The 10,929-nt window shown below is 33.9% G+C and overlaps 1 protein-coding gene across 1 annotated transcript; it reads right to left on the reverse strand.

Annotated features, from left to right (window-relative positions):
• Positions 1–2,181: 2,181 nt before the first annotated feature.
• On the reverse strand, positions 2,182–10,632 carry LOC143619189 (putative sulfate transporter 3.3). The gene is made up of 13 exons (XM_077091186.1): positions 10,008–10,632; positions 9,839–9,887; positions 9,134–9,341; positions 8,080–8,251; positions 7,463–7,528; positions 6,046–6,159; positions 5,836–5,952; positions 5,625–5,751; positions 4,541–4,827; positions 3,885–4,075; positions 3,315–3,397; positions 2,765–2,841; positions 2,182–2,499 (listed from the first exon to the last, which is right to left on the reverse strand). Exons 1-13 carry the CDS (start codon positions 10,326–10,328, stop codon positions 2,332–2,334), a joined length of 1,980 nt encoding a protein of 659 aa, XP_076947301.1. The 5' UTR covers positions 10,329–10,632; the 3' UTR covers positions 2,182–2,331.
• Positions 10,633–10,929: the final 297 nt, after the last annotated feature.

Here is a 10,929-nt window from a genome sequence, read left to right on the forward strand (position 1 = left end):
GCAGCCTACCGCAGGTCCGAGTGTGGACTTGAGAGGAGTTAGGGTTGAGGCGTCTGAAGGAGAGGCGACTGTTGGTCAGTTAGCACAACAGGGCGGCCAGTCTAGTGGTATTGGTGGTGGAGCGGAGGAAAAGGAAGGTGTTGATGATGAAAGTGATGATGGTGATGACGAAGATGATGATGATGATGGTGAAGACGATGACGATGATGACGTTCATGATAGCTACGATGGTGATGATGATGGTGGGAATGGAGGAGATGGAGGGGCAGGATCAGTAGGAGGTGGAGTTAACACTCAATCACCTCCACAAGCTCAATATGAAGTTCAAGACCCTGCTGATCACGACTCGGCCGACAAAGTCAGGCAACACGACACAGAAATTGCTGATATGTATAAAGATGTATTTCCTGATGATTTTGCAGGTGTTATAGATTATTTTATTAAAGAAGGAGTGGACTTGGAGCAATACATTTCAGCTAGCACGGAGGAGGCAGTAGAAGAGGACTACCTTAACTACTCGCCAAATCCAGAAACGCCTCCAGCTCAAGTTCAAGCTTCAGAGACTCCTGCTGCTGATCCCGTCTCCAATCTAACGGCTGACTTGACACAAGAGCCACCAAAGAAGAAGAGAAAGAATCATATTGTGTCAAGTCGTGCATGCGCCTGCGAGCTCATCTACCCTTACCACGATGATTCGCTGATTGTCTACGCGAAATATAACAAGGAGAACGCGTGTTGGGCCATCAGACGATACAGTGGTGATCTGATCTATCTCAACCACCACGAGCTGAAGTCGTTACCAGAGCTTGACATTAATTATCTCCGAAAAGCTCTAGGCCATGGTGCGTTTGGGAGTACGTTGGAAAGTTGGATCCCAGATTATCTGCATCGTCAATCGAAGGTCGACTACAAAGATTTAGAGCTGAACAAGGGTCGCCGGTACAAGAACCTAAAGGAGATAAACCCAGCCACCGGAGAGCCACGAACAATGTGGAGATACAGGGAACCAAAGGATTATCATATCATCTACCATGGTGAGCCCTATATTCCTAACATCCTTCGAGACTTCATTGGCTGGGAGTTCGACAACACAACAGGGGAGGCCGTCATACGCTGCAAAAATCAGTCTGATATTCGTGTATTTGACGAGCACGAGCTAATGGGACTACACATTGAAGATATCAAAAAGCTCTACAACTCACCCCTGGGAACCGTCGAGGACATCGGTCGTCAGAACACAGACCGGATAGTTGAAGCCTTCAACAAGTTTGTTAGGAGAGTTGTTGAACTTCCACTACCCGAGGACAGCTGGTTGGATTACGACACCGAAGGTTTTCAATACTAAAGACTAGAGGGAGATTGTTAGACCCATTTTGTTTATTTTAGTCTTTTGTATTGTATTTATATATTGGGCTTTAATAGTTCTTTTTGTATGTAATAGCCCAAGGGAAAAACTTGTAATCAAGCCCATTGGACATTATGCAAATAAAGTAATCTCTCATGCATGCTCCTCTATAAATAAGGAGCATGCCATGAGAAGAATAACCCTTTGCCAAAATTCTTTAACACACACATATCTTTCTCTCTCTCGTCTCTCTCTCTAGAGCCCGAAATAACATCTCAAGATCCGAGATCACTTAGGTGGCTTAGTGTGATTTCCGCTAGCACTAAGCTTGATCCAAGATTATTGTTAGATCCACCTGCCATGGGACCTACAGAAACAAAGTATTCAGAGTATGAGGACAACGAAATTGGTATTGCTTTTGAATACTTGCGCTACCAAAGAGATGTTGTAGTCGAATGTGTTCATTATTTGTGTTAGATCGGATTATAAACAAAAGTGATGTCTACTTTTGTTAAGCATGTTGTTGCATAGGGACTTAGGGTAAATGTCATAAAATATGCATTTACTTGCTTCATGTTTCATACTGGGAATTCATAAACCCGTCACAAATTCGACTCATTTCCTTCCCTACTTTCCTATATGGTAATTCTTTTATTTTCAAATATTAACGTTACCAATCTATTTTATATACATTAATAACAAGATCACCTTATAGAATGCGGCAACTGGTCGTTTTGCAGTTCAGTTCTGGAGGTAATTAAGTGGGTTGTGTCCGTCTCATATACGGGTGTTCCAAAAATATATTATAAATGCTTCACATTCCCTTTTAGGAACCTTAACTATATTTGGTTCCTAACAAAACCTAAAAAACCCTACAACCTAAATACTAAATAACAAGCATCTAAATCTTTGCAGTAGATTGCAATACTTACACCTTTTTTTTAATCATACTAAATATTACAATTGAAACACCCCACTTTCGAAATTCATTCCTTTTGATAATGCCTTGATGACACAACCTTCATTGATGAATAAAGCGACGAAACGGCTTCTCTAACTGTCAAATAAAGCTTATTCTGCTTCAAAAGATCATTTGTCCCATCGGCTTTTTGCAGTTTCTCCATCACTTCCCCAACCGGATTCACCAATACAAGCTACATGTTTGAAATGACAAAAATTTAACCACCTTTTAGAGTATAATATGTTTTATTACAGTATAATATATTTCTAATTTCAAATAGAGAACCGTAAGAACTGCATAAGTATTTGTACGCTGGTGACCAACATCTTATATAACACAGTTAAAATAATAGGTACATGAGTTTATAATTTTATAGTTCTTGAATATTAGTATAAGAATGTTTGTAGTATAAATATATATTTAAAAAGAAAATTATAGAGATGTTGCATTAAACTTACCTCAACACCCTTCTTTTCCAATACCCTTCTGAGTTCTTGGAAAAATGTCACTCCACTAGTATCAATGGCGCTTACAGCTGAAGATTATACAATAAGGTTAAAATTTTATTTTAGATATTAATATGTTTGAAATGATGAAATCCAAATGCTTAACAACTAATAGATTATTATTATTATTAATTTTAAACGTTGTGAAATGGGTGGGCCGAATGCGTAGGATAGCTATCAAAATTGGTGTTGTTATTAGTTTGTTCGGGTCATGTAAACTTAAAAATGCTTTATCGTCTATTTATTGCGTTTTGTGTATAATTAGTCTGTTAAATATAGTTATAACTTATAACAACATAGTTGTTGATTGATATAATAGTAACTTATACTTTCTTCATGACACAATTTTGGAAGTTAAATATATATGGTTCTGGTGATTTTTAACTGGCTTGAACTATTAGAATTAAAGTATAACCCAAATCGACCTGTTTACTTTTAAAAGTTCAAATTTTTCACACCACAATTTTTTTTATGTAAGCAATAAGTAAAAATTAGGGGTTACCTGCAAGATCTAGAATTACAAATCTGAGATCAGAATGACTTTTGGTTTCTTCTTCCTCATAATCTAGAATCCACCTTAAAATCCTTCAAACACATTTAAAAAGTAAGTAACTAAATAAATTCCCCTTCGCATGCATAAGAACTCACGACTTCGAACCACTGATTTTGGTTGTTCGTAAAATAATTTCGTTTAAACGATCAAATAACTACGTCTAACTTTTAAATTTGACATAACCGGTTTATATTGCTGCATAAAACACATTTTAAAATTTTATATATTAAACAGGTAAAACAAGTCAACCCGCTAGCTAAATGTATTAGGAACGACCTGAAACTGTTTAGACTAATACTACGAATTTTATTTTAGATTTTTGTTGTGTTATATTTGACAATCCTTTGTTATACTCATATTCAAAGAAAATTCACCCTGTAATTCCGCTGATGTGTCTGAAATCATTCATTGTTGTAAATAAATATTTTATAGAGACATGGTAAAATCAAGTCCTTTAAGTTATTATAAAAAGCAAATTTTAAATCCAAATTATATGAAGAAAAAAAGAAAAGGAATCACCTTTCATTGAGATAATTAGAGTTGGCGAAACTGATGGGAGCCTGAATACTTAAGATCAAGAAACCTGGGATTGAAACAGCATCCTTATACTGATGTTTACTTCTAAATATGTCGGTACCAGGTATGTTCCCTAACACCACTGTTTTAGGTCTTGTCATCTGCAACACCATCTTGAATATAGAAATCCCAACCTGAAAAAAATAATAATCAAATTGTAAATTTCACATCTTTTTAAAGACTTTATGAAGGAAAATAAGTAGAACAAACTGGTTGACCAAGAAAATAACCATTGACTTTTATATTTCAAATTATGCAATTTTTTTAATCATCTGCTTTTATGAAAATCATTGGCCATTGGGTTGCGCTGACGTCAAAGTATAGATAATACGAGCCAAATGTGATAGGCGTGGCAAGTTTTCATTGGATCGCTTGATTGTCCCACACCACTTGACGCACAAGTTTAAAGCCATGCGTTGATTGACACATAAGTACATTTTTCAAAGACACGTGACAAGTTTTCATTGGATGGAATTTATAAAAAAAAAAGAAAAAAGAAAATCTTATTCCTAATGTTATTTTTGTTATTTTCTTGGTCAAACAAGGATATTTTCATAATTTTAGCTTTTATAAATTTGTGACGGCAGACGAACACTTACAGCAAGTGCGAGTCCTTCTTGTACCGATATAAAGATGACACCAAAAAACGCACATAGCATCACAATGAAGTCGAACTTATCGACTTTCCAAATTTGGTAAGCCGCAGGAATATCAATAAGGCCAATAACCGCAGTGACAATAATTGCACCCAATACTAGGTTTGGAGTGTACCGAAACAATGGCATCAATAAAAGAAGGGTGACCATAACAGTCACAGCCATGATTATGTTGGAAACTGCTGTTTTGGCCCCTGCGTTGTGGTTCACGGCTGATCGTGAAAACGCACCTGTGATAATCAGGTGGCGGTTAGTATACGAGTAATAATGCAGATACAAATTGTATGTCATGTCAAGTGTCAAATGGGTCGGTCCGGTAAGGTCAAAATGGGTTTCACTTTTGTTACATTGTACCAAGCCTGACGATAGTAGTGTGCATGAAACTGAACAGGCCGATTAGTAACCGGGAAAATTGAAATAACCGAATACAAACAATTTTATGATTTCGTGAAAGACGATGGTTTGGTTTTATGTTTTCGTAAAAAAGTAAACTTTCGGTTTTGCGTATAATTAAAACCAAAAAAGCCAAATTGAACCGAATTTTCATAATTTCATTTTTTATTTTGAAAATTAAGTAATTTATAAGATTTTAGAAATAATTTCACCCCAAATGTGTAACAATCGATTGGTTATTATTAACTAATGAAAAGATTTAAGCCCAAATTATTCATTTTGGGCCAATTGTTTCTCAACCACATAGTGTTAGTCTTTGGTTCGATTTGAGCCCACAACTAACTTATCAGCAGCACATGGCTAACAAAATGGATGGGTTAGCTGAGTTATTAAACACGATTGTGACAAAATAGACTTAGTTTGAAATGAGTCGTTTTAGAAAATTAAAGTTTTAAAATTAGTTCACGAACAATATTTATTTTTGTGGCGACAACTGGTATACGGTGGGTGAAGCTATCCTATTTGGACCCTCAGTAAGTTTAAAAGAGAGACCCGTTATGACCCAAACAAGCCCAACAAGTTATGATAATTGCCGATAGAAACCCAAAATTCGGGTGTTAGGGTTTGATTTTACCTGTAGTGATGTAGCATGAAGTGGTGGAACCAACAACATTCATGACTCCAATTGCAATCATTTCTTTGTTACCATCAACCTGATAATTCTTTAGAGCCGCAAATGTTCTTCCCACCGCAATCCCTTCCTATGTAAAACGACAAAAAATACCCTTCTTTTTATATTGAGCTAAGATGACTTGTAAGTTACACATTGCAAGTTGTACACTTACAGTGAGAGAAATGATGCCAGTGACTAGACCAGTTTTCAAGACTAGACCAATATGACTTCCATGAAAATGTAACATGTTCCATGAAGGTGGATTTAATCCTTGATCTAATTTTCCAATCTATTTAACACATAGATAAAATATTAATTACAAATTAATATAGTTAGTTGAATTTAAAGTAAATAAAATAATTAATAAGTAATAATATTTTACCACAGAAATTCCATGGTGTTGTGCTTTGGTAACAAAAACAAAGATGGTGGAGAGGACCACTGAAAGTAGAGGTGCTCCTGCTGATATCCAAAATAGCTTTGGTTTCTTAATACTCTGCATATATTATTGATATTTAGTGACGGGTCTAGTAACTTTCGTGAAAGGTAACAAACAAGACGGGAAGATAACAATAAATAACAAAATAAACTCGTATGATTAAACTTTATTTCGAGTAGATTATATATTTCGGTTGAGTTAAATGATCATAGGCTCGTAAAGAAAAACACTTGTTCAATATGTGTACACTCGCCACATCTGATCAGTATGCATAAAGGCTAAGTTGTTCTTAACAATGTTGAAATATATATTATACAATGTTTTCATATTGATTAATGTGTTGAACTGGTTTAAAATCGAGTGACGTCAAAAATAATTTAAATTTAAAAATAAACATATTTAAATAATTTCGTAAACAAAGCGTGAACAAAATTAGTTAGTTACTTAATTGGATTTTGTATTTTTTATTTCTAAAAGCCCTGATCACGAGTTCAACCAATCAGTGTATAAGCAGTCAGCCCAAATAAAGACAACTCAAAATTAGTTAACTAGACTAGTTGTGTAGGTGATTTTCGATATGTCTAGTTCTAACAACAATGATAATGATATTATACCAAAATCAGAATTAAAAAGTTAAATAATATAATTCAAGTCATAGTTATAAATTATCCGTGTATTATGCAGGGCTTAAACACTAGTGTTATATAGTCATAATGTTCTTTTTGTACTATTTTTTGTTGCTATATGCTTGTTTTATTATGTTCTCACATAATATATAAAATTATTTCAATAATTGCAAAAGATTCTATAACTAAGTTCTTGTTTATCTTCAAACTTTTTTGTAGATATATACCAAGCTAATTGGTTAGTGTGCATGTGAATAAGATTATAATTTATAAATATAAGAATAAATCTAAAATAGTACACAAAAAGAGATTTATTTCATATAAACAGAAATTGCCTAATGGGATTAACTATTTGTTTCCTCGTGACATGCGTTTTGGACTCTCGTGAAATGTTGTCTCATATGTTCTTTTTGTTGCTATATTTTATTTCATTAAAAAACGTATCGGTAGCTGAACCAATCGTTTCAATAATTTAATACGTTTAACCTAGCGGTTTAGTCTTAAAATTGGTCAGTCGGTAAAGGAAGAAGACAAGATCAGTGATTTTCCCCCGGTATACATTGATTTTATCTGATAAATCAACGGTTGGTCCTAGTTTCAAAACACTGGTTTTATCATTTACCATTTACGACTATCATTAGTGAAGTTTACGATACGTGCACTATGGACTAAATTGGTATAAACTGCAAGCATTAGCTGATAAACTTTAAAAACACAAATATGTATATACTTACAATGTGTCTTGCCACAAGCAGGAATACAAGAAAAAAAGATCCCATCAAGATTGTTTGCCATGACCACTGCACACAAAAATTAATTTACAGAAAACACATAAAAAATATTATAGAATCGTGTATAAGCATTTCTAAAACTACGTCGTTTTGGATATCTTATTTTACTGATGTCCCTTTCTTTGTTATTGCGAACCTTTCATAAAACCCTTAAGTTGAAAGTTTGTTTATAATCGTTTATTTATTAAGTGAACAAGCAGGAACCATTTTTATGTTTGTTTATGTAAATAAACGAACATATACAAGGTTTTCGTTTTTGAATGTTAGATAAACTGTTCTCTTTGGATGTGCCGTGTGCGTATTATTAACTAATTTTCATAAATATTTAAACCTAATACAAGAAACCAAATGTTGTGATTATTTTAATTCCCGTTTCTTTTTATGACAAAACTATTATTTAAGTATTTCACCCGTTTATCTATTAAACGAGTGAATACAAACAAACATTTTTTTCTCAGCATATTGGCAAGAACAATATCTTGTATGTACTCATTCGTTTCATTTACTGCCCTAACAACAATCTCTTATTTAAGTTGTTAAAATAAATAAAAATATAATACCTCCTTAGTATTGTGAAAAACAGAGGACATAACAGGAACCAAACCCATTTCTTTAGTGAAATGTGTGATGCCAAGAAGAGCTTTCAATTGTTGAAGGGATACAATGATTGCAGCCCCAGCCATGAAGCCAATAAGTGTAGCTTTTGACAAGAAATCAATTATGAACCCAAGCCTATACACAAATAAACATCACATACATGTTACATTGTGTTAAACATTATGCATCAATTCCTATACATTAGTTGGAAAAAGGTGTTGGTCCCCTTATAGGCATATGGCCCATGGAATGTTTTGTACATAGAGATGTCAACATCACCCACCTAGAAGACTTTCATTTGACCACTAACTAGCCTAGCTTACCTAAATTGGATTAACATATTGACCTAAATTCTTCTTTTTGACGGCTAAAATTTTCCAATAATTTACGCTCCTTGCCTGGGTTAGAACCCGGTATCTCTCATTAAAAGACGAGTTTCTAACAAATGAGATAGTCCCATATTAATCATATTGAACTAACTTTAATAGTCAAATCTCTAACTACTTAAATAAGAGTAACATATTTGATCTAATTACATATGTGATAGTGATATATATAAAAATCAATTGCTAACTTTAACTTAATTTCAATAGTCAAGATTGATGGTCAATGATATTGCTGACTTCATTTGACCAACAATCATGAATATTGAAATAAGATTAAAATACTAATTTAACTTTAATATTAGATCAATTGTCAACGGTGATCGTTGACTTCATTACTTTACCAACATGTCATTTCTCATTTCCGAAATCAGTTTAACATGTCTGATTTAGTTCAAGTAGTTAGATCGATGGTCTATGATAATAGTTTGAGTGGTCAACGGTGATTATTGACCTCGTTACTTTACTAGCATTTCATTTCTAATATCCGAAACCAAATTAACATATTTATTTGATTCAGTTCAAGAAGTCAGATCGATGGTCAATGATGATAGTTGACTATAAATTTAAGTTAACTTACTATTGAACAAAAGGATCTAGTTACAACAGAAATGCTTTAAGAGAGAGAATAGACCTTAGAAACCCAAGAGAGGCTTGAAAGAGGCCACCAAAGAAGGTAGAAGTGAAAGCCAGTTGAAGAAATAAAAGAGGGTCTTGGGTTGGTGACACTTCTTGTCTTAACATTGACCCCATCAAGAGTGAAGCTATTGACACCGGTCCAACTGCCAAATCTTTTGAACTCCCAAGCACAGCATACACCAGTGGTGGTACAAAACTTGAATCTACATCATTTAATCAAAAAAAATAATAGTATTGTAATAATTTATATTTTATTTTAAAGCAAGAAACCATAAATGGTTCTTATATGTTATATCAAGCATGTCGTCTTACCATTTGATACGTGTTGTATAGCTGTACCGTAGAACATATTGTACAATTGTACAATATTATGTCATACCGTATTGTAGAACTTTGTGTACAATATTAATGTTATACTGTACGCAATTTACAACATTATGTTATATAGTACTAGTTAGGAAAAAATTAATCTTGGTAAATTATTGTTTTCTAATTTTAGTTGTAAACAATCATTCTTTTAATGAAAAATGCAAAAAGAACATTATATTTTGCATGAATAAGGTGCAAAGATTCTTGTTACACTCATTCCACAATTGGACACAATTTAATCATGTAAAGTATAGTATCTTTTTTTGGCATTTTCAAATAGAAATGTTCCAAAAAGACAATAATTCTTACATGAAAGAACATAAATACTTACATAGACCAATAATAGGAGGGAGATTGGCAAGCTTTGCATAGCTTATACCCTGAAAAAACATAAAACCAAAAGGGATTGATATCCGAACACCCAAACACGTATTTCGATCGAGTTTTCTTGATCGAAACGGTATGTGTATAATAAACGAAAAGAAAAGATAAAGATTTACCTGAGGAATGGCTAAACTAGCAATTGTGAGACCAGAAACAATATCAGATTTGAGTAGATTAAGATTGTAATAAGGACCCCATTGAAGTATAGGAAAAATGTATTGAAAACCAAGCAACCATTTTTGTTTAGTAGATTGCCCTTTGAACTGCCTAAGAGGATCATCAGGAAAGAAAGTTTCTTTGAGCCTATTCGTTAACTTTTGTAAGCTGCTTCTCTTTGGTGGTGTCTCAACCTTATGAATCTCCATGGCTATCTCTATACATGGATTATGATCATGATGCTTAGAACCACCCAAGTTTTCTTCAAACTTTTTTTCCATTCTTTTTGTCAACCGAAAGATCGAATATTTTCGATAACACAAATTCAAGATGATTCAAAGAGTGTATGAGAGGATGAACTAGAAGATGGAATCAAGATGAGAGGGAGTTTGCACTTATAAAGAATCATGAGTGGGTGTTGTTTATTTCATCTTATGAGACATGCATCCCCACACATACATCAACTTTTTTAATGGAAGAGAGTTTTTTATTTCAAGAAAAGTATGGGATGGAATGAAATAGTGTATGGATGAGGGCCAGGTGTAAGTTTAAAAAGGCAATACACAAAAGGGTTTGGTTTGGTTTGGTTTGGTTTGGTTTGGTTTGATGAGTGGATCACTATTGAGTTGGGTTTGGTTCATCTAAAAGAGGGTATGGCAAACTAGATTGGTTTTAGCCTTTTAGTTGCTTCTTGGTTGCTACTTATCTATGGATGGTGCACTTCTCTAAATGCTTATGCAACAATGGTGGGCAGTTGAACAAGGCTAAAATGCATTTTTGCTAGAAACTTAAATGGAAGGTGTACATGTCTCGCAACCATAAACCGTAGGCATTACGGTTCTTAATGACGTATAATGATGGTATATTCGGTTCAATGAAATC

This window comes from Bidens hawaiensis, unplaced genomic scaffold (assembly GCF_021521415.1).
Source record: "Bidens hawaiensis isolate Kalapana, Puna unplaced genomic scaffold, B.hawaiensis_p1.1 tig00002414_1, whole genome shotgun sequence".
In the NCBI taxonomy this organism is placed as follows: domain Eukaryota; kingdom Viridiplantae; phylum Streptophyta; class Magnoliopsida; order Asterales; family Asteraceae; genus Bidens; species Bidens hawaiensis.